The sequence below is a fragment of the Apostichopus japonicus genome, chromosome 10 (assembly GCF_037975245.1).
Source record: "Apostichopus japonicus isolate 1M-3 chromosome 10, ASM3797524v1, whole genome shotgun sequence".
Taxonomy (NCBI): domain Eukaryota; kingdom Metazoa; phylum Echinodermata; class Holothuroidea; order Aspidochirotida; family Stichopodidae; genus Apostichopus; species Apostichopus japonicus.
The window spans coordinates 5,341,672-5,365,918 of NC_092570.1; the positions used below are offsets into that span (position 1 = coordinate 5,341,672).

The 24,247-nt window shown below is 37.5% G+C and overlaps 2 protein-coding genes across 7 annotated transcripts in view; one reads left to right on the forward strand and one right to left on the reverse strand.

Annotated features, from left to right (window-relative positions):
- The window catches only part of LOC139975149 (26S proteasome non-ATPase regulatory subunit 1-like), a 42,266-nt gene that overhangs the window by 15,485 nt on the left and 2,534 nt on the right, over nt 1–24,247 (forward strand). Inside the window, exons 16-21 of the mRNA XM_071982797.1 lie at nt 18,562–18,676; nt 19,382–19,601; nt 20,520–20,689; nt 22,031–22,201; nt 22,988–23,290; nt 24,030–24,105. Coding sequence (XP_071838898.1) covers nt 18,562–18,676; nt 19,382–19,601; nt 20,520–20,689; nt 22,031–22,201; nt 22,988–23,290; nt 24,030–24,105 — 1,055 coding nt within the window. The remainder of the gene's footprint in view (nt 1–18,561; nt 18,677–19,381; nt 19,602–20,519; nt 20,690–22,030; nt 22,202–22,987; nt 23,291–24,029; nt 24,106–24,247) is intronic.
- Nucleotides 7–16,355, reverse strand: LOC139975168 (5-hydroxytryptamine receptor 2B-like). 6 transcript variants are annotated; one of them, XM_071982832.1, is made up of 4 exons: nt 15,603–16,354; nt 9,609–9,701; nt 3,745–4,037; nt 7–3,176 (listed from the first exon to the last, which is right to left on the reverse strand). In XM_071982832.1, exons 3-4 carry the CDS (start codon nt 4,016–4,018, stop codon nt 2,266–2,268), a joined length of 1,185 nt encoding a protein of 394 aa, XP_071838933.1. In that variant the 5' UTR covers nt 4,019–4,037; nt 9,609–9,701; nt 15,603–16,354; the 3' UTR covers nt 7–2,265. The 6 variants fall into 6 exon arrangements, with proteins under 6 accessions (XP_071838933.1, XP_071838934.1, XP_071838936.1 ...); XM_071982833.1 differs by lacking the exon at nt 15,603–16,354 and adding an exon at nt 14,123–15,579; XM_071982835.1 differs by lacking the exon at nt 15,603–16,354 and adding an exon at nt 11,949–12,932.

A 24,247-nucleotide genomic window follows, 5' to 3' on the forward strand; every position in this document is an offset into this window, starting at 1 on the left:
TAAGTTTATCTAAGCTCACAGCCCTGCTAATTAACTTAAATTAACTAATTAACTTAAAAAAGTTATAGCACATAACACATTCCTACTATTTTCAAAGCTGTATAATAAAGAGTAAGTTGAAAAGAAAAATGTCTCGGGTTCACCTACCATCTTGATCTGCTTTGTTCCATCGTGGAGAGATGGTTCAATGGTGATCAAAGGAAGCCTGGTACTTTGACTTTGGAAAATCTAGAAAATGACAAATTTGGTTTTGATGCTTTTTGATGTTTTTGACAGTTCTCAAACCACCATTTTGTCAAAACTACAATTGTCAAACTTCCAGCCAGTGTGTTAAGAAATAAAGTAACTTTCATAAAAATTTCATTCGAGTAGGAGGCAATCATGTAGCATGCATTATATAATATGTGACAACATGAAACAAAACAGCTTGTTCTGGCTAATTGTGTGATTTATAAATTTACTGCATGTTTTTTGCCTCCTGTACCAAATGGAACAGGTCTTTTTATACATGCTTTTCCCATATGTTTTTTGTCAGTGAACATTGCACTGTGAAATGTTCGCCCTCTCTCATTCCTTTTGTAATTAAACAAAACCCCAAAGAAAAGGAATAACTGTAAGAATACTGCGACAAAGGCCCGCATTCATCTGTCATAAGGGCAAAAGATATGTGTGCCCAATAACGCTGTTTGTAAATTGGTTACTAGGGCAGTAAGATAAGCACTAACATTCCACGATTGATGGCGTCATATACTGTCAGTCCTAATCAGTATATCAAGTCGACCTTTGGTGCACTGCCACAGTTTCTCAATGCTACGACTCTTCAAAAACCCATCTGACCCAAATCTTCAGTACTGATGAGTACATCAATAAAGAGCGACACATCTGGAAAATAGAAAGCTTCATCAGGCCTCCCTGATCATTCAGGCTTGAATAATATGATTTGGTAAAAAGCATCGCTAGTAATAGTTTCAGCCCACTGGTTGTGGTTAGAGTCAGCAGGTTAAGAATCCATATGGAAAGAGCATTGATTTAAACTTGTCATTACTAAATATTACTTACACCCACTCCACCTGCCATCCGATTTCGTCAGTGTTTGGTGTGAGTGTTTATATTTCCACTGGATCGTCGTAATGTTGTCGTTCTGTTCACCAGCTACAAGCCTACTGTTAGCCTCCTGCATTATGTATCACAACAAGTGTTAAATAATCCAAAGATGTTTGTTAATTGTTCCACTATTTCTACCAGTGGTCCACTTTTGCATGTATATATGAAGAAACGGGGCTACATTTGTCCTTGCATACGTTGACCTTAATAACCAGCTAAAGTTGTTTTAGTTGTTTAAGTGAATCTCTGCGGAGGGTGGTAGAATATGGCTTTTGATTTTTATTGACAATTGCTAACCCATCTACTTCAAATTGAGATTTACACAAAAACAGGACTTAACTTGGTGTTTTCACAATCCTCAGTAGCAACTTCTTATTTATTAAACATGGCTGTCATTACATGACACATACAGTATTTGCTATTGGAGTAGTTTAATTTTGAAGATTAACAGCTGTTTCGAAATGTAAATCAAAACTGTCTGCAGGTGGACGGTATTTACTTGACCCCTCCCTCCCTCCCTCATTCTGGGAAAGTTGTCACTCTGTTGATTTTGTTAAATGTTAAGATACGACGAGTGAGTCTCAGCCAAAAATATGCAGGATCTGACATGCAGGAAATATGTAGGAACTGACAATATGCAGGAACTGACGAGGTGTCTCAATCAAAAAAAGGGCCTTACTAAAAGACAAAACTTAGTCCGAAAGAATTTGCAGACCTTATTAAAATGAAAACTGTGAGAAGAAGAAATAGGGAAACGTCAAAATATGTGGTCACTGTCCTCATTGAGTCAAGGCTAGCAAGAAAATTTCAGATAATCATTCAACCGTCTTTTTCTCTTTAAGTTGTTTCTTTGCTGAAATTTATTTACATTTTATGTAATATTCATACTTGTTCTATAAATACAGATATTCTCAGTACTTATGTCGCAAAGTTTTCCAAACGAAATTAAGGTTTGATCCTCGGTACAAATTGAAAAAACTTCAGTCCAGTAAAAGGCTTTTAGTTTGTAGATCCTATCGTAAAAAAGGCTGAATTTTCAGGAAGCTGCTGATAAGTGTCTTGGTAGGATCATTCCTCGGGGTTTCGCTTTTATGAACCAAACAAGTTATTATTGTTATAGATCAAAGGTAGGTCACCTCTGGTCTATAGAGTACTGCTGTATCACAGGTAGTACCTATCTCCCACGGCAGTACTGCTGTACATCTGTGACATACTCAGCGAAGATCTGATTCCACAGCCTCTGCTACAGTTACACGACAGAATCTTCCAAAAGGCCAGACGGAAATCGGAGTTGAAGGTCGTGTATATGATGGGGTTGACCATACTAGACGCCCATCCGACCCAAGTCAAGACTACGAACGGAGCCTCCCCTCCGGGGCAGCTCGTGCAGAAGGCGAAGAATATGTTGACGACAAAGAAGGGCGTCCACGCCGAGACGAAGACCACAAAGACCAGAAGGAGGACCTGGTTGGCCTTTGCCTCGTTTGATAGCGTCGATTGCCTCTTCCTCCTCATCCATCTCCCGTTTACCCTCTGGTGTACCCGTCGGGATTTGTCCGCCACGAGAGGTTTGTCTTTCTCGTAGTGGCCCACTCCCACGTCGGTCAGCGATACCCACAACTCCCCTTCGTTGCCGCTCCTGTCCTCGGTCGGCTTTGAACTCTGTGGGGTCATCCTGGTGAGCAGTCTGGATTTACTGCGCAGGGTGAACGTGGTCAGAAGGTAGGTGACCACGACGAGCAACAGCGGCAGGAAAAAGGCAACTGCTGATCCGTAGAGTTTAAAGTGAAAGCTCTCGATGGTGCAGCGACCGTAGTCGATGATGCCCGGCTGTCGGGCTAACCCCAGTATCAGGAGAGGACTGGACAGAGCGGCGCTGGTGATCCAGACCAACGAGATCTTACAGACCATGCTGGACGTCTTCCGCTGCTTCTGGCTGAAACGGATGGGATCGCAGACGGCGAGGTAACGGTCAAGAGAGATGACGCTGATGTGAAGGATCGAGGCCGTACAGCAAAATACATCTAACGTGATCCATATACTGCAGATGGACGGATGGTTTGGCCAAACACCTGCGAGGGTCAACAAACAGAAGGGAAGGAGAGTGGGGAGAAGAGAGAATGTCAGTTTATTTACAACAAATTAACGCGGTGAACGAAGATGATGATGATGATGTTTTATTCATATTTTAGGGACAAGCTGCCTTGCTTTATATGGCAATAAACTAGACTGCACTGATTTTGATGTGAGATATACTATACATTTGTAGCTCCAGAAATCCACACACTTAAGTTATGATAAGATTGCAATTGTTCAAACTGGACAACTTCATAGAATTGTTCAACTGGGCACCTTCATAGAGATTTCCACCTAGCAAAGCTTCATGAGAACGGGTCAGTAATGGATTTGATTCAATTCTCAATAGTTTTGTAACCAGATGGCGCTATTCCATCAATATTAAAGACATGCAAGTTGCAAAATTTTATAATGTTTTAATTAATAATAGAATACTTCAAATGAAACTTCACTTCATAATGTTGATGAATCACATTGGATGTGTAAAGTTTACTAATATCATTAAGCATGTTCAGGAATTATTCAGTATCAGCTCGAAAGAGGTTTCTAAAGCTTGGAACCTACCGTAAAAGTCTTTGACAAGTCCAAGTGGCATGACCAGAACTGCCACCATGAGATCAGCGACAGCTAGCGACATCAGGAAGAGATTGTTGGCGGTCTGTAGCTTGGGGATGTGTACCACCACTACGCAGACCAAAATGTTGCCCACGGCAGTGACTAGAATCAACGGAATTAAGAACAGAAATATCCAGTTGTAAGATAGCACATCCATGTCTGCTGAAGTGGTCACGTTTTGTATGTTGTCGGGTAGGTCAGTACCCATGCGAACTGCCTCCATTGGACATCGGGGGAATTTTCTGTCAAAAAAGGAAGGAGGTGATTGGTCAATCGAAAAGAATTTTTCTGATACAGTAATGATTTTTTACCGCAATTACGCCCTCCAAAACACTTTTAATAATATTTTATTAGACGTCACAATATGTTCACCTGGTTGAGTAGAAGTTCATAGGTTCTCATAAAGGTCAACAGAGGTTTAAAGTCTCAGAACCTTCTAAACATGGAAGTGTCAAACATAAAGCTTGGATGAAGTTAATACTCTGTATGTCAATCCACTCCACATTGTACAAGAAAAGAAGGTTGTCGCTCTCAAGGGTCACAATTGTAAATACCATCTTGTAAACACAATAATTGCAAAAGAAAAGCTTGGATGAACTACACAATTGGAATGTTAATCAACCTTCTCTGATGCAAATCCTTGTTTTTTTTGTCTGTGAATCATAATGCTAAAAGAACCATGTACACATGATTCAACTCCAAATGTAAAGCTTTCCATGTAAATCCATCTGATGTAAAACCCTGTCTTTTTCTGTGAAGCCTATGGCCCAGGTCAAAGGTTAAGGTAGAGAAACCTCGTAAACATGATAATTCCAAAAAGTAAAGCATGGGCGAACTTGATGTGTAGTTACAGACGGGTACGAAGAGCCTCGCTGGATCACTTGAAGTCAGGGATCGCCAAAACTTTGAAAATCTCATCAAATATTTGCATATGAAATTGAGCAAAGGATCATTCTGCCAGTTAGCGATCTGCACTTTTATTACCTCTGGAGGTGCAAGCTTTTAGTTTTCTTTTTGTAATGGAAATGAATAAATAAGCCTGTATTGCTTGCATAAATATGCATCAAGAAACCCATAGGAATATATACATATGCTAATGATGTAGTTGAACAATGTATTACTGGAATCAGTACAAAGTGCCTGTCTTTTTTTATTGCACCTAGGTATGAAATAGAATTAGTAGGTTTAAACTACTATGCATTGTTCATGTACAAACTCTCTGTAACAACCTCTGTCGTGGAACTTTTCTCAGATTGCTTGTATCTCGGATGACACAATTCTATGTTAAATAAATAGAACACCACCAACAATGTCCCTCTGTTTGCCTATGCCTGCCTCTGCATATATACACATGTCACCATGGTACTAGAGTAACAGTGTTATGGACGGCAAACATTGACACCACTCAAGATCGGCTTTCTATGGGGCCGTGAGAGTTATTTCGACTGCGTGTCACTTGAGAGTGAAGTGCAAATAATACTGTTCGCAGCACCGAGACAGACAGAGATTACATCTTAGAGGATGACTTTAGGCCAAATATCAGTCTTTATGTTTTATAGTCCAAAGAAAAGAGTTTGAATTCTTTGAGTGCTAATTATGTTTCCATTTTTTCAAGATAAACATCTTTAAAATATGGTTAATCTCTGGTATGCTCCTTTAAGGCTAAAATGCAGTGCAGGCCTTATTATTAATGTTAATCCTTGGGGGAGGGGAGGGGCAGGGGATTAATAAATCAATGGAAACATCTTCTTTTTACTTCCTATTTATACAACAGAACATCGTTAGATGACAATCAAAACTATTTGTCCTTGACAAGTTTGTAACATATATAACAATATGTCATTTGAGACCATTAAAATTCCTATGTTTTACCATATTTCAGTTTTGTGTTGCATGCGAGGAACTGGTGTAATGGTCTGTGTATTACAGACTACGAGGCCCAGTCGCTTTAACCGATGAACCTTAACTGCTTAAAAGAGTCATTTCTCAACAACAAAATTGCCTTTAAGGCAGCATTTATAGGGTTAGATTTGTCCTCAAATACCATTGGCAAACCATACTATGGATGGACAGCGACGTAGCCAGGAATTTGAAAGGGGGGGAGCACTTTTTGCGATTGATATGGATTTTCAAAGTTGTAGGCACGACTATCTGAGCGGAGCGCCACCATCGGTTGGCGCGGAGCGTACAAGAAAATTTTTGGTTTTACAAACCCCCCAGATGGCAGGAAACAGCCCTTCCCGAATGTTCATTCTGGTTCCCTGGCCTCTTGCTAACTTGAGAAACCTCATTCAATATCACTTTTAAACCCAAAAAACAAACGAGTTAAAAAAGTACGTAATTCAATAATACATAATGTATTAAATTTAGCAAGGTACACAAGGGCGGCGGAAGCACCTTTAATCTGGGGGGGGGGCACCGAAGTCAAAGGGCACTTTGCAGAAATTCGATTGGACTGTTGCAGCCTGATATTTAGTACCCTTTATAAATCTTATTGTATTATCTTATTTGCGTATACACATCACTCCATCAACGCCCCCCACCCCCCCCCCCCGTCTAAGTAGTCTTACTTTTCAACTTCTGATACTTGTAGGCCAGAAATGTCTTTGATACAACCATAGCCAGTAATTATCTTTGATAAAACTGTAGCTAGTAAATGTTTATCGAAAAGGCTGTTTTGGAACTTGGAACGCCGATCGTGACTACAACAGGCAACAAAGAGCTGCAGCTCTATACATATAAAGTCTGTTAATCAACGATAGGCTTATTTGACTGTGGAATGTTCTCAACTGAAATTTATCTGCGTAAACGAGTTCTTAAGTAGATGTTAAAAAACTGACAAGATCGTATCCTAGTCTTTTTCGGCGGGTAGAGTATTGAATGAAACGGCACGCGATATGAATGACAGCCTAGATGACAGAAGAATAGGTCACCTAATTTAGCCATAATCTTGCTTCGTTCATTTCAATAGTTTTTCCTGTCTAGACTCTTAAACTCGTCCAGCAAGCTTATGGATTTGAATTATGGGTGTTTTAATAAAAAGATAACTTGGCCAAAAAAAGTGTAGGCCCGGGCCTACAGTGCTACATACTGGCTACGCCCCTGATAGTTCTAAATTAGGATTAGATCTCTTACTGAAATATCGCTGTTCTAATAAGGTGATCAAGAGTACAAGTTTTATGTAGAAAAAGGGCACATTTTTAACCTGAGGAAAAGTGGGGGCACTTGCCCCCTGTGCCCCCCGGTTCCGCCGCCCTTGAAGGTACATGTACAGAGTAGACTTACTTACTTTTCAACTTCTGATACTTGTAGATGCAAAGATAGTCCAGAAATGTCTTTGATACAATTGTAGCTAGTAAATGTTTAAGTTAGCCTAATAAGAGAAGGCGAGAGCTATCCGACGATTGCCATCTGATGCAAATTTCTCAAGTGTTTTCTCAACTGAAATATTATCTGCGTAAACGGGTTCTAAACTACATGTTAAAAAACTGACATCGGATCCTATAGTCTTTTTCGGGGGGTAGGGTGTTGAATGAAACTATCGTGCTACATACTGGCTACGTCCTGATCATATGATATCATTATCAGCAGATTTTGTTTCCTGTTTAAATTCTTTACATGTTCTTTTACATAATATATCAGAAAGACAAACATAGTGCTCTTTTACAAGTTTTCCAGTAGGATGATTCTTGTTTATTGTCCAATGTCTGGACTTTAATACATTTGACGAACTTAACTGATGGACAATATAAACTTTCATATTTTGTAATACAGCCAGAAATGCAGTGGCCTAAAAACAAATATCGTTATCGCAGTGTATTAGCAGTGTAATAATTATTTATAGGAAGTGCGTATCACGTACGATTGCTAGCTTAGCTTTATAACATGCTGTTCGTGCAACAACTTAGGACGACTCATTGAACGAATGTTGTCGACGTTGTTGTGCATACAGTTCGTGACATTCCATAGAGTGCGGTTAGGTAGGCAATATGTATTTTATTACGCAGTGGCCAACTGTAGGCTTGTAATTGGCTATAAGCTAAATTTAGCTAATTGCATCTGCCAAACTAAGTAAGTAGTTGAATCAGTAGGCGTGAATGTTACTACGATTACAATCGAGTTAACGGAGCTGACGAGTATTCAAGATCAAAAGAGCACTGACAAAATACCATGCTAAAAAACGACAGTATAAAAAAAAAATAGACACTGAAAGGGGGGGAGCGGTCGCTCCCCCTGCTCCCCCCCTGGCTACGTCCCTGTGGATGGAATAGCAAATAAGAATGATAGGAATTTTGTAAAGCAACTGAGACCTCCAATTAAATCCATATGATGCATTAATTGTACTGTTGTGTTAATTTAACTCTGGCAATAACATCTCAATTATTTTCTCACAAACACGGCCTTGAAGATCAATGAAAGACATCATCGTTGTCGATTCTAATTTAGTAAATTTATTCGCGATATTGAGTCGGAACGTGCTGCAGCATCTTCACCTGATTAAATTGAACGTGTCGTGTTCTACAATAAATTCATTCGGTCATATTTAGTACATTTTACTCAAGATTTGGATGATTTTCAGAGAGAAACTTAACTTCCCCAGTAGTAGCATAAACAGTTCTTTCAACTTTCAACTTAAGAGAACATTAAATAGGTCTGATAAATATGTTAAAGAATAATAGTAAATTGTAGATTTGCTGGGAATAAAGTAGTAAATTGGTAACATGAAAGCCTTTACTGTTCATTATAAACGCTTAATTTAATATCTGAGTGCATGCTTCAATGAGAATTATGATACAAAAAGCATTCACATTATTTAAAAACATTTGTTTAAAGAAGACAGTCATTAATTTTTATTCTTCTAAAGCAGCTGACATTTTCAGTAAGAATAAGATATTGAGGAAGGATGAAAATTGTTCATTTTTATTCCTTTATAAATAGCTTTTAATTTTTTCACTTTTGATACAGAATCCCTCCTCTCCCCCTCCTCTCCCCCCCCCCTCCTACTACCGGTCCCCTTAAATAAGTTTTAGAAAACTACTAAAAATAAAATAGTACATAACAATTTAATTATAAATTTTAAACAAAATATTAATATGGTATTTGGATGCGTATTAATGATTCTCATGTGTTGTTTTCATACATCTCTGACGAAACCACACAAAAGTTGTTCTTAAAATAGGAAGTTTATACTGCTATCATTCATCAATAATTTCCATTTTCACAGAATACAACATTGTTTTACATAAAGCTAAAAAACAACCTAAATTCCAAAATTATAAGATAATTATGTTCATAATAATTAGGGAGTATTTTTGGTTTATATGTATTCATGCATATGTGATTGTGAATGTTTGTTAATTTACTCTGATGATAATCATGTGTGTAGTAAAACAGTGTACTGTACCTACATACTATTCAAGATATTTATAAACATTTTCAGTATATATCTGATTACAATGAAAGAAATATGTAGATGAATGATGGTGATAACTAGAATGGTGAAAAAGGAGTTTGTATAAATGACTATATTATTTCTACAATCTTAAAAGTTATTTCAACATCACAACCCCCCCCTCCCCCATAACCTCCCCTGACCCCTTAACAAAAATTGGGACAAAGTTGTACATTGCTACGAAAGCAATTTTCTCGACCAACTACTACGAAAGAAGGTCTACCGTATCCCTCTGGCCCTATATATACAATGCAATTTTCATCTACTTCAGTTGTGAGATTTTTTTTTCTTTTTTTTTAATCCACTTAAAGTAATTATAATTATCTTAAACAAAGGAAGAAAGGAAGCTAGTACCACGTACCATGAAAAAAACTGCTCCAATTCTGATAAAGTTGGAACTCTTGATCCATTCCTTGCAATAGTCAATCTTGCTCTGGAATTTTGGCTTGCAATGCTGTTATAATATATCAATAGAGATGATGATGAAAATAATATTTGTTAATGAAATCTTGGTAAGGTCAACATAAGGGCAACTGCATACCAACTCTGTTGCCTTGTATCTCTCTCTCTCTCTGTCCGTTTGTAAGAACAAGCTCTTAATTACATACGTTCTTATTCTATTCTGTTTCGTTCCGCAATTTCATCCCTCCGGGGGGAAAGCGTACATTCATTGAGCCAGAAAACCTTTTAACTGTATTTTTGTTAATTTATTGTTGATGAATTCATCCTTTCCTTTGGTGGAGTATTATGTTAGATTGACTTTTTAAAAAAAATTTAAAAACTTTTTCGGGTCATCGAAGATTAAGATGACGATGCATAAATATTGTTCTTTTCTCCCAAAAAGATTTGTAGTGGAGGTCTGCTTGGCTTGGCTGCCAAGCTTTAAAGGGATATTTTAGTCGGCAGACATTACGATGTATGTGCGCAACCTTGAGAAAGATATATTGACACAGTTTGTCAGATAAAACCCCACATTTACTTTGAACGTTTAGATGTGCTTGTTTGAATGTAAACTATTTGTCCCAGGTCAATACTTCCTTTAATAATAAAGGAAGGGGGTCATAGTTCTGTAGCTGGTGATCTGTGAAGGCACCATGATATAGGTCGTTCTTCAAAAGCTTTGCTTTTCCTAGTAAAAATTAATTAAATTTTGTTTGTTTTGATGTTGTCCTTGACATGCTTAATACCATTGTATATTTGGAATACAATACAATTTGGAATGGTTGCTAAGTTTGTTAATATTCTTGAAATGTCTGTGTTGAAATTTCATAGCTGTCAAAAATTTTTAGAAATTTAAATGGCCACAAGACGAAATGCCATGAGGATCTGGAACTTTAGCGATGGGATATTAAATCCCTTAAAAAATTAGAGAATGGGAGGTGAGTGAGGGACTGAGGGAGATGGATCAAAATTAATAAATTACTCCAGTTATGAAGAATATTTGCTGAACACATATCATAACTATATATATCCAGATATGTTATGACTACATTTCTTCTTACAATTCAGTTCTATAGCCTCTGCAATGGTTCATACTATTGACTCATATTCATGTTTTCATGAAGATTTTTTTTTCACCCCCTTCCCACAATGTATCAGTTATAGTTGTACATAGAATGTACTGTTTTTGATATAGTAGCTACTAAACACAATTGTCCTATGTTGTTTGTTTGTCAATTTTTGGGTACGGACTTGTAAACCTCATTAACAAATTACATTAATGTTCAAATCCAGAAAATGGACGAAAACTTGACCATCTTTGATGTGGTACCTTCAATTAAGTAAATGAAATTTGGCCTACACGCATTTCAGTTTGATTGAAATTGATTCCATTGAGCTGCAAGATGTAAAATATTGTTATTAACATTGTTTCTGTGAAGAACTTAACTGTAAATGTGATATCTAGTTTCTGTAATATTAGTAAATTGCATTATATGAGCCAGATTTTTGAAAATTTGTATTGTCTTAATCAAGGTTGGTAAGAAGCTCTCTTTGTGCCTTTGTTCATCAGGGATATTACTTTTGTCCTATTTCAGATCTGCCATTGTTTAAATGGATTAGTTTCTAGGATAACAGTTGAGGGAGGCCTCGAGATCGAATACTAGAACAATGTTATCTAAACAAAGCAAGAGTATTTATTGGCACACACAATAACATTTTACCAATGGCTTTAATTGTATCAGCATTTAGATTTTATTCTCTGTTTAATGTTATTAATGTTCTTTGAACTTGTTTTCAATACATGAGATCTTTACAGTTGTCTAAAAAACAGTTACTTGTTTGGAACATTTTACTAAACTGCCTAAAAGGGTTCCTTTTTGGCATTTGCTTGTCAAGTTACACTAATTTTATCAACTTGAGCAAGTATTTCTGAAAATGACAAATACATTTCATCAAACAAAGACAACCTATGAGATGTTTTCATCAAACAAAAGGTTAATTAGTAAAAATTTATGATGCTATCCTGTCCTAAATATCAGTGTTTTTATAATTTCCTAACTGAAACCAAAGTTTTTGCATTTTCTATCACTTTTGTGACCCCTGACAGAACTAATGATCTACATTGTGCATGTGGAATTTTTTTGATTAATAAAAAAAAAAGAAACAGAAACATTAACCGAACTCAGCCACTTGCAGTAATAGTGTCATCATAATTTAATAGTATAAGTAAATAAAATAATTAGTACTTTGCGCAACTCACCTTCACCCATGGGCTGTTAAAGTAACACCTGTTTAGTTTTGACACAACAGGCAGTTATTCCATAAAAAGAATCCATACTTGAATTAAAATTCCAGATTGTTTGCTAACAGGACAGGTAGTTAGAGACCCCGTAGATACATATATATATGTAAGTGTACCTCTCACTCAATCACTCGGTGAGAATTGACTTTAAAAATGGATGTAGTACCAAAAGGGAAACTTCTATCGGTATACTAACACGCCATCAATTGAGATACCTTGCACCTCAAGACGAGATAACTTCAAGGTCTTCTTCTTCTAGGCCTTTATACAATGGAAGTAACCCCTCTCTACTCCTAATCTTTATTGCGGCGGTGGAATGTTATTGTCCGCACCTGCAGCCAGGTTGTTTACTTCTGTATACGTGTCCTCGTTGAAAGAGTTTAAATTACCTCCAGATTTAAGTCGATATTCCCCCTTTTTGTTATCCACTCTTAATTGAGGTATTTTCTTACACTTACACCTACTCTCAGTTCCAGTTAATTTGGCTGTATCGTTTTCATTGCTTTTCAAGTCTCCTTCGGGTGAGGCCTTGCCTGCCGAGATTGATGGTCTTAAATTCAAACGAACCAAATTACCTGTAAATTCCATTAGCTACTCAATGGACAGATTTTAATACCATTCTTTCGGATACACTTCCCCCCTCAATAAAAAGGGTCTTTTATCTGTTGGGCTTTCTTTTGACACAATTCAAAAGCTCCAAAAGTAAGTCATTGTATCTGGCTCTGTGTCCAGCAGCTAGCCATTTAACTTAGTCTGGGTTTTGTCCCACTTTCACAAATAATCAACTGACCATTGCAGATTTCTAGCCTGTATGTATTGTTATAAAGGACTAATGTACTGCAAGAAGCATTAATACAAACTTGTGTATACATGTATATGTGTGGAATGGGAAAATAAGTTTACAAAGATAACTGCAGCTCTTTCTACTTTACCTCTCCCTAAATCCATTCCTCTCTTCATCCCTCCCCCCCCCCTCTTCCATTCAACCTTCCTTGCATCCTATGAAGTTGTAAAGGTTCATAAATCCTCTCTCCCTCACCTTCCACAACTGATATTTAATTTCATTGACATGTGTTGTTCAACAGTAAAAGAAAGTTGATTGTAAAACTGAATCCCAATTTTGAAGAGTAAAGACATTTCTGGTTTCAAAGTTAACTGTGCTGTGTTTCGTCAAATAATACCCAAATATAAATATAAATAAAATAAAAATAAATATAAATATAAATATAATATAAATAATACCCAAATAGCAGGTCGATTGCTTAATGAGCAAATGACAAGAAAGGAATCCCATCAGTAGTATATGGAAGTGAGAGAGGTTATGTCAAATATTTACTGTACAAGTAAACCCTATAAGCAACTTTGATTTAAAGAAGTGCATTTGTTGTGATTTTCTCCTAAAAGTTGGCTTTGTACCTGAGACCATATTATAATTGGAATAAGTACTCCTGAACTGATATTTCCATCAAATTATTGACAAATTTTTGAAATGAGACCTTTCACCTGTGGTCAGCGTCCCGGCCTTGAACTAATCGACATGCTCCAAGAGAAGCCAAACTGTCTCCAACTCTTTAATATGCAGCTGCTTGTAAGAGGATGTGCAGGAATTTTCTTTAAGATGGCTACTCACAATTAGTTCTTTTATTTGAGCCTTCAAAAAGAACCAGTTACAGTAGCTTCAGTATTCCTGTACTATTAACATTTTAATCAAAAAAGCATGCATGGTAATTAGCTCTGTTGGTCTTTGGCAGCTTGCTGTCGTAACAGACGGAATCTTGGCTGACCAAAAATTGGAAGCTTCTATGCCATGAAGTCTTTACTTAGAAATTTAGTCAACTTTTTCAAAAGTCCATTCTGGGTTTTACTACATAAATTTAGATATGGCTGTTTTGCAACTGTTTGTGAGAGGATTTGTAGGAATTTTCTAGTTAAAAAATAGCTTCTTAACCCCCCTCCCACCCCCAAAAACATTCCCATATTTTAATCTTCATAAGACAGTAACCAGCGGCTGGAGACCTGTACCGTTCTAAAACCAGAAGTTGATAAGAGTTTCAGCAAACATGCCAAATTTCAAAGTCAATTGTTTCACCCTTTTAAACCCTTGTGGCTTTCCTTGTTAAATTTTTACTTACACCAGATTTGCAACATTCTGCAGTAGAACTAAAACGTCCTTCGAAAGGCAAAGTTAGTTAACCAGAGAGATGTTGGAAGTTGATTGTGATGCTGGGAAGTCCAAAATGTCTCCCTGACTACAGTAGTTTTAGATGATATGTAGTGTTCACCAAAGTTCCTTCTTTCGTTTGTTTCTATGACTCCTCTGTTCAGTGTCGTTACGAGGACCGGAAAAGGTCGCATAACTCTAGCTTGTATACTACTGCACAGACCAGTACGACGCGACTAATTGCGTACAACGCAATTAAAACGAGACAGCTCTAAGTGGGTGGTCTTTGTTGTTACACAAAATGACCAGTAAAAGTTTGCATTTTCTTCTGTCTCTCTTTGATTCGTCCTTGAAACGTGTTAGCTTTGGATTTCCTACCTGCATTGGTCCGTTTACTAGCAATCGATTGGAATATTCTTCCATGATCTAACCAGGGGAGCTGCTACGTGCTCAAATGAAGGCCTTTGAACATATGGTTATATACGCAGGGGATAACCAGATATTTGCATTAACTATAACATTTATGCGGGTACAGAAGTATCAAGGACAAGGTGTACTGTAACCATCTCCACTCATTTTGTTGGTGCTAGAACATTCTTAAAATCACTTGAAACTTAGAAGAGAAAGTGTATTATGACAATGAATGGATCTAACTGGTTTTATGTATTTTTTTTCTTCTTTTGTTTTCAGTTGTTTTACAGTATAATCCTTATAGGTATGCTGTATTGGCCCCAGTATGTTAGATATTCCAATATTGTCACCTTTGGTCAAAAATTCTTAACTGTTTTTATTCAAACCTTCAAGGAAATTTTCCTCACTGGGACGGACATTCAGTCATCTTGTGTGTTCCTTAAAAATGTCTGAGAACAATTTGGAGAGTAAAGACCTTGAGGAAAGTACTTTTTGATAGCTTCTAGCAATTAGGGCCTATGGCGTGCTTTGGGGCCTATACTGACTACCTTTAAGGTGATAACTGAGCAGAATCTAATTATGTATCTGAACATTGCATGGTTTCCAGGGTCAGAATTACAAATAAGTGCAGATTTTAATCTTGTATCAAAGATGGAGCAAAAAAAAACTTTTCCTTAGTTAAAGTAATAAGTTAGTGTTCAAATTTTAAATATCAGTCTTCAGACATTTAACATTTTTTGTCACATTAAAATACTGAGGATACCCGCTAGTTTTATTGTTTCATTAGTATCCAACGTCGATACCCAAAGTAAATCCAGGCATTAAAAGTTAGTCTTCAAATTTTATAAAACCCAAAATTTCAGGCGTATGAATTATTGTCACCTTCCAATACTGACGTTAGGATTAGTTTATGGTTTTACGGTTTTGTACCTACCCAAGGTGCAGATTTTAATTTAGCATCAAAGGAAACAGTCAAAAAACACAACTTTACTAACACTAGGCCATATGTTAGTTTTGTTAGTATATATAAGTAATCTTACCACTGTTTAGAGACTCCAAGATCCATTAAAATAGATTTATCTATATCCAATATCAAATCCCTCCACATTCCATCATCAACAAGAATGTAGATCTGGTCAACCGGTTGTCAGGTTTAAGTTCCCTGAAAAAGTTAATCCCTACAATTTCTAAAGAGATCAGCTAAAAGATTAAAATCTTCTTTTATCATTCAACCCTTTTGTGTAGCATAAGATGCTGTGTCTCCTCCACCAACCATCTCGGTAGTGTACCATACATGTGTCAAGAAATCACATAAGAGTCAATTTTTTTTCCTTCTTCTCTAAGGAATTTACAGGTTTATTTACAGTTGCAAGGTTCGTTGAATCTTGAAGCCAAACAAGCTCAATTGTTATTGTCAGCCCCACAGATACTCGGCTAAACCTCTCTATTCAGCAAATAATTCTCGACAATCTGTTTGTACAGAGGGCCTTGATTTGCTTTTCAAAGAGCCTGCTATTGGAGAGGGCAATTGTACATGCATGGCTTCTTTGAATGAAATTGGCATAATTTGGTCATGTCCTTTAACTTTTTCCTCTCAGCAGTGATTGGTTGTTTGTTTGTTTTTTGGTGAAATCTTTCTTAAATCTGACAAAGTAACTTCAAAAGGAAGATTTGAAGGTACCTGGGGCATATGCATTCTCCTTAAAAAAAAAAAAAAATTGTTGGGAAATTAGGGATTGGTGTGAATAAGCTGGGATTAAAAATAAATCAATTACAAGGTTTAATACAGAGTAAGGTGAATGCGAGGGTTGGTGTGGGGTGGGGTGGGGTGTGAATAAAGCAAAATTGCTATGCAAAACAGTGGGTCAAACTTGCTATAGAAGTACAAAAGTTGTATAAGTGTCGCACCACAATTGATTGCTCCCATTGACTTACACACTAAACTCATTACTTTCCGAGGCCGCTAGAGCATAGATGGAAGGCTTTCAACTGACTTTACCTACCCACCATATGACAGCTAATGGCTTGGGCTATCATAAAACATTCAAGTTTTGCCACCATGATTGTTTAGATTTTGAGCTAGAACATCTCAAAGTTTATCATAGTGCTCCCCAACCCATCTGCCAGCTATTGCTGCAGAATTTTCTTGTTTTACCCAAGATTTTCTAAAAGGCCTTAAAATCACCTTCAATCGTCAAGATTTTTAGACCATCAGTAGTTTATTTCATCCTCTTCAACATCCAAGCATCAAAAAGAATAATGATGGTGGCTCAGAAATATGCCAAAACAAAATCAGTACCGTAGGTCACTTTAGGGCTATTTTCGGACGGTTGACCTCTCAGGTGGACGTGCACTACTCTAATTGTAGTGTGATACCTATTGCAGGTTTTGTACACAGGAACCATAGTATTTTGTAAGAGCCAGAATTCAGAGCATTCCAACCTGTAAACAAAGGCTGGAGTGCTGGACCTAATCATTCAAATTACTGTGTTAATACAAAGATCTGGTGATCATGGGGTTTTTTGTGTACACGTATAAGTATAGTAGTATATTTATATGTTAAATAAAGTAAGCCAATTTGATGACGTCCTATCATGTTTCATTTTCAAGAACTTGAAGACTTGGTTCGATATACAGTTAAGAGTTACTTAAATTTTTCTACCTGTCTCCATTCAACATATGCACTCCAATCTACCTAGCCTGACAGCAATTAATCACTGCACCTACCTCTCCCTCTCCCACCCCCCCCCCCATTGACCCACTTGAGATCTCTAGGGTCAACACCCAATTCTTCTTCCTTGCCAAATCTACTGTATCATTCTGAAGGCTTATAAACACAAATTCCATAATGATTCTCTGGTATGTTATGATGTTTTTGGTGTCGGTAAAGTTTTCAAAATCCACAAGGACATGCTCTAACCAAAAAATTGCAACATGTTTCAGTTACCGGTCGGGCATAATTTTAAAACCAAATTTAGGTTTGCTATATTCGTTCTTGTCCAGTTGAAAGTCCAAACCTACTAGCCTTTATCTTACTACACTGCATTTCTACTGTAAGGGATTTTTCTTCAGACGTGCATTTATAGATGCCAAGTCTGTACCGAAAAGATGTACAAAGCTAAGAACGGTTCAGTCAACAAGAGTCCTGAGTTTCGTGAATGTGTCGGTCGAAGGACTCAGTTGCCTATTTTATGTCTAAGCCAAGACTACATATGTGGAGGAATTATTGATTATTATTGTTGCAGATGGTCTGCATGTAACCATGTATTGAGGAACGACCTCCTCCAGCTTCACCAATACTCTAAATTCAAAAGTGTTATCTACAGTAGTACACTATCTGTTTCAAAACATTTAGCCCTAGAATGTAATTCCCCCCACCCCATCTCCCCCTCCCCCCATTCTCTTCATTTGAGCAGTATTTTTATCTGTGAAACTACCGTAAGATCCACCAACTCGTCATAAAACAGACCAGTGCGTACGTGTCTGTCGGCTGCACGTGATTCTAGAGTCGGTAATCGCTCGCGGGTGCACAGATAATTAAGTGGATTTTGCGACCGACATTTTACAAGAATAAAACCGATGTTATATACAAATCCCTCAGTCCCAGATACTCCTGCCGACGATATTATGAGATGCACGCTTCTCTCTTAGTATTGAGCTCTGGTTTTTAGAGTGATGATTTGGTCAGAGGTGAAGCTGTCATTATTGCCAATCAGTCCCTCCAGGGGTTTATTAATGGCCCAGTAAGTCTCTGATTACAAACCCAGTGGGTGAGCTATGGGGTATTTGAGTAATTAGTCATACTTCATTATGAAGATTGATATCATCTACACACACGTTTTTCTCAGCATCTTAGTTTCTCTTCCTTTCCTTCTAATTTTGAGAGAGAAGAGGGGGGGCAAGGGGGAACGTGGTGGTGGGAGAGAAGAGCTTCACAGATTCTTAATTCTCATAACGTTATTACATGTTTTTAACCTATAACTCACTGGTTTGTTACAGGTCTCCAGATCAATGTCCAAGTGTGGTCTCCCTTCTGTCAGAGAGCTACAATCCTCATGTACGCTATGGATCAGCTATGGCACTAGCTATTGCTTGTGCTGGTACTGGCAGTAAGGTAAAGCCTTCATCAGCTTGATTTACCTTGTGTCCTTCTACCCCCCTCCCCCCCCCATCAGCTATGGCACTAGCTATTGCTTGTGCTGGTACTGGCAGTAAGGTAAAGCCTTCATCAGCTTGATTTACCTTGTGTCCTTCTACCCCCCATTCCCCCATCATATCGATATAAACCTAAGTCTGCAGTTTGGCTATAACAATATCCAGGAGATTCCATCATACAGTAGAAGACTGTGTGACCAATAACCATATAATGGTCAACTAGAGTGAACGAACACAGTGATTCTTAAAGCAGATTCATGTGTTTTGTCTTAGGAAAACATGTACAAAGGTTTTTCTCTTTTTTCCTCATTTTATTTCTCAGCATTTAGAGCTATAGCAATCGAAAGTAAACAAGACCTTTGACCTATTAATTAATCAACTTTGGCCAGAATAAATTCCACCAATAAATTTAGGGAGAAGGAAAACACATTTTGGCCGCCTTTGATCAGTCAGTTGTATCATTTAGAGCACGGGAAACTCTAGTTACGCAGTTTAGCAAAGGAGCATCGAAAACGGTCAGTTTGTGTCGTAAAAGTGCGAGGGAAACTTAATAACCTGTGATTGATCGATATAAACTAGTCAATATGGATTTGAATATAAATGACCCCTTTTGGATGATTACTCATTCATTTATATATTTTTTCTTCAATCTTTTACCCTTTAGGAAGCTCTGAACATATTGGAGCCAATGATCAACGATTCCGTGAACTATGTACGGCAGGGTGCATTCATAGCCTCCGCGATGGTCCTCACCCAACAGAACGACATCATGTGTCCAAAAGCTGCTACCTTCCGTAACCTCTACAGCGCGGCCATCAGCGACAAACATGAAGACATCATGGCCAAGTTTGGAGCCATTCTCGCACAGGGAATCATTGATGCAGGTAAGGCGACAGAAATCGATATTAGATTCGTTTTGGAGACAGAGAAAACCATTTGGTCATCTCCTTTCATGAGATGAAACAGTAGTAGGCTTGGACGACATCCTGTCACACATAAGGCTGGGTGTATCTGTACTGCCTAATATGTGATAGATATATATATATATGTATACATTAAACCTACAGTGGAATGAGGACCTAAGGTACTGGTTTCGCACCTCTGGACAGACAATCAGTGTCCCTAGCCTAGTTGGTTAGGGTGTCCGCATATGAAGTGGGATTCGAAATAAAGTCTGTTCAAATTTGCAATAATATAGTAAAAGTAATGACACTTCTAGAAAAGTCAAACCATTATAAAAGGCAGTGTAAGATTATTAAAAAATGTGCAGAATAGTGTAAAGTAATAAATTCATACTTTGTGTAGTTATGTAATTATCTATGTATCTATGTAAAGTATCTATGTAATAATACCACTATATGTGGAATTTACCGGTTTTCAAATTGGGAAATGGGGTTTCAAAACAGCTCTGTTGACCATGGCTGCATTGCAGTGATAGTTATTGGGGTGCCTCCACCTTCCTCTGTATTTGGGGATTTTAACTCTCATCCGTCAGATGGCAACATGGAGTGGCAGTCTGGAGAGCAGGAATTGGTCCAACAATTAAATGCATGCATCTTAACTCTGAACACCAATTGAAAAGAGATGGCTTTGTATAAACATGGAGGCTCCATGGTATAAGTAGATGTTCATCAATGATCATAACATGGATTGGGTTTCCAGATGAACCTCTGTTGGCTTCCAAACCCTTGGGATTCACTGACACTAAAGAGGATACTATTCTTGACCATACATCCTACATGTAAGATTCTCTTCTTCCGACCATCTCTTTTTCAACTTTGTGTCTGTTTCTTTCCTATTAGGTGGTAGAAACGTCACCATCAATCTACAGACAGGTACTGGCCACACACACATGGCCTCAGTGGTGGGAATTCTGGTATTCCTCCATTTCTGGTATTGGTTCCCCCTCTCTCACTTTCTCTCGCTGGCCTTCAGACCCACCTGCTTGGTTGGCTTGAACTCTGACCTCCAGGTAAGATTTACATCTTTATCACCATTAAAGACTTTGTCACATTTCTCAAAGTTTGAAATGATGAGTTTGTTTTCTCTGATAGTTTTGATGTCAGATTAATTGCATTACACGGGATGTAGCAGTATTACAATGTACACTAGTAGGTAGTACTACCCGCAATACTCAATAGCATACAATACAATTACAATATACTCTTGCATGTAATACTAACTACAGTACACAATACTCAATAGCATACAATTACAATATACTATTGCATGTAATAGTACCTATAGTACACTATACTCAATAGCAAACAATACAAGTACAATATATACTCTTGCATGTAATACTAACTACAGTCACAATACTCAATAGCATACAATACAATTACAATATACTCTTGCATGTAATACTAACTACAGTCACAATACTCAATAGCATACAATACAATTACAATGTACTCTTGTATGTACTACTAACTACAGTACACAATACTCAATTGCATACAATACAATAACAATATACTATTGCATGTAATAGTACCTATAGCACACAATACTCAATAGCTTACAATACAAGTACAATATATTCTTGCATGTAATACTAACTACAGTACACAATACTCAATAGCATACAATACAATTACAATATATTCTTGCATGAAATACTAACTACAGTACACAATACTCAATAGCATACAATACAATTACAAAATACTCTTGCATGTAATACTAACTGCAGTACACAATACTCAATAGCATACAATTCAACTAAAATACTCAATAACATACAATTCAACTAAAATACTCAATAGCATACAATACAAGTAAAACAAATCAGTAGCATACAATACAAGTAAAATACTCAATAGCAAACAATACCAGTACAGTATAAAATAGCATGTAATTCTATTACAGTTCACAATTTAGCATGTTACACCATTACAGTAGATACTAGCATGTAATACTAGTCCATTGCACAATAGCTTGTAACAATATACAATGTATTGTAATGTAACTACTAGTACCGTATTCAGTAGCAAGGATCTCTTTATAAAGTATTAATTTTGGCACTTTATTAAAATTGTGAAGAACATTGTAATCGTTTCCTTTATGGATGATACAAGATGTGTGAAAAGCTCAGAGCAAAAACAAAACATTCTGCTCCAATCACATGATGGAGTGGGCTGACATTGATATGTTACCATCATGGACAATCGTATGGGAATACAAGGTAGTTAACATACACACAGTACCCATGAACAAAAGGTGGGAATAGTGAACATGCGATACAAAATCTCAACAAAAACAAGTATCTAGTTTTCAAAATCTGATTTATGTTGGGGTGTTTGTGTTGCAGATGCCAGTGATGGAGTTTAGATCAAATGCCAAACCATCTCAGTTTGCATACGTTCCACCTCTGGAGCTTCCAAAGGAGAAGGAAAAGGAGAAAGTTGCAACTGCTGTCCTCTCCATCACAGCCAAAGCAAAGAAGAGGGAGAAGAAAGAAGCAGAAGAAAAGATGGATGTGGTAAGAAAGATGATGTAGCTGTCATAGTTATCATCATTTACCCACATAAACTTGAGAAAACGTTTCCAAAGTTTTTTTGTATTTTTAGACCAGTTGAACATAATTTCTACAGAGGGTGTCTGTACAGTAGAATGTGTATGTAGTGTGTAAAGTAGGTATGTAAGGTGTAAATTAGAGGGTGTATGTAAAGTAGAAGAAATGCTTATGTAAAGCAGAATCAATCTTCTCTGTATCTCTACCTGCTTCCTCTCTATATTTGCACTTTACCTTCTACGTAATCTTATCTCAAAATATGTTACGATATCCCTCCAAAATGTGCCCCTTGACTCAGTTGAGTCAGTGAACAGAGTCAATGTACTATCTCTGTGTGGTAAAACAATCACAATATCTGCATCTCGAATTACTTCATTTGGAACATTTTTGGAATTTGCCGATCTCTGCTTTACTCTTACTAAACTAGCATTTCAGAGCTGATCGAGAATTGTTTCTGAAAGGAGTATGTGTAGGTGGCCCTGGGGGTTATTGAAGGTGAATTCCAATGTGATGGGTCTGGGAGCTTCCTCCCTAGGGTCTAAATTCAAGGTTGTGCTAATAATTTTGAAGTTTTATGGGAGGTTAAAAATCATGTGTACATGCACCCACCCCACCCTCCCCTCCTCAACCACCACCTACCCCACCACTCCTGTACCACTCCTGCACCACTCCTGCACCTGCTTGTCTTTTGCCCAGTTACCAATATGCACATCACAGAAATCTCAGGATATAGTTTCCTTTGTTTCCATCTAGGATGAACCATCAACAACAGAGAAGAAAGAGGAAAAGAAAGAGGAAAAGAAAGAAGCCAGTGTCAAGGAAACGACAAAGAAGACCTCAGAGAAGAAGGAATCTGACAAAAAGGAAAGTAAAGGAGATGAGAAGAGCAAGGATGGGAGCGGTAAAGAGACAGGTAAGAAAGAAGAAGTACCAGAGGAGGAGAAGAAAGAACCAGAGCCTAACTTTGAGATGCTCCCGAATCCAGCCAGGTTACTGCGACCTCAGAGTAAGGTCGTCCACATGCCGTCTAATTCCCGCTACGGTCCGATCAAAAGTGTAAGATATTCAGGGTTTTTTTTTTTAATTGTCAAAAAGTCAAAGTCAAAAATGATGTTTTTCAAATATATTCCCATATAAGTTTTGACCTTGGAGTGGTACAAAAGCCTTATTATGGCACCGTGTCAAATGTAGGACACTAAGGGCGCTGCATCGTCCTGCAGCCAGGCTGTCCATTTAGGGATGTAAGTCTTTGTTACGTGCAGTATTACTCATTAGAGACCGGTGGTCTGCCCAGATATTCCCTATGGTTTGGTATTGATTGCAGCCTTGCTGCAGGGGATTGCTGCAGCTGCTGCAGCTTTTGTTTTTGATATGGTACTTACAAAGCAAATGTTTGTGGCTGACATATACAACTGAATTGTCAATAGCCTCTGACAAGATTTGTCCATGACACAAATTGCATCCCTGGTGAACACTTTATCTGTTCCATTTGATGTCTGTTGTAGGTTGTAGTGCCCAGCTTATATGAGGGTGGATAACTTCTTTTTGTGTTTTGTGGGAATTTTGAATTCAGTCAGAGAATGTTATGTCTGTATCTATGTAATTAGTTGTAATTAATTATTGTGTAATATATTGTGTTATTTATTGTGTAATTTATTGTGTCATATATATGTAATTAATTTACTACAAAAAAATGTTTACTCCAACATTCAAACACTTTTTTAACATTTTATTACAATTATTATTATTAAACAGAAATGATATTATTTTGTAATTTTGACATTTTAATTGCCAGGTACATCAAGGTGGTATCATTATAATGAGGGACACAAATGGCTCGGAGCCTGTGACACTGGTACAGAACGTTGCAGGTATGTTCCCTAATAGTGTGGTATTCAGTCATTAAGTGAAGTTTGCTTCAGTGTACATTGGCTTGTTCCCAGTACGATTGCAGATCATCTTGAAACAAAGAGGCTGTCCTCGTCACCATCTCCCCACCCCCACCCCACACCT

Coding starts and splice junctions, on each gene's coding strand:
- LOC139975168 (XM_071982837.1), bottom strand. CDS start 4,018: ATGGAGGCAGTTCGCATGGGTACTGACCTACCCGACAACATACAAAAC. Junction 3,177..3,744: donor ACTTGTCAAAGACTTTTACG/GTAGGTTCCAAG, acceptor TGACCCTCGCAG/GTGTTTGGCCAAACCATCCG.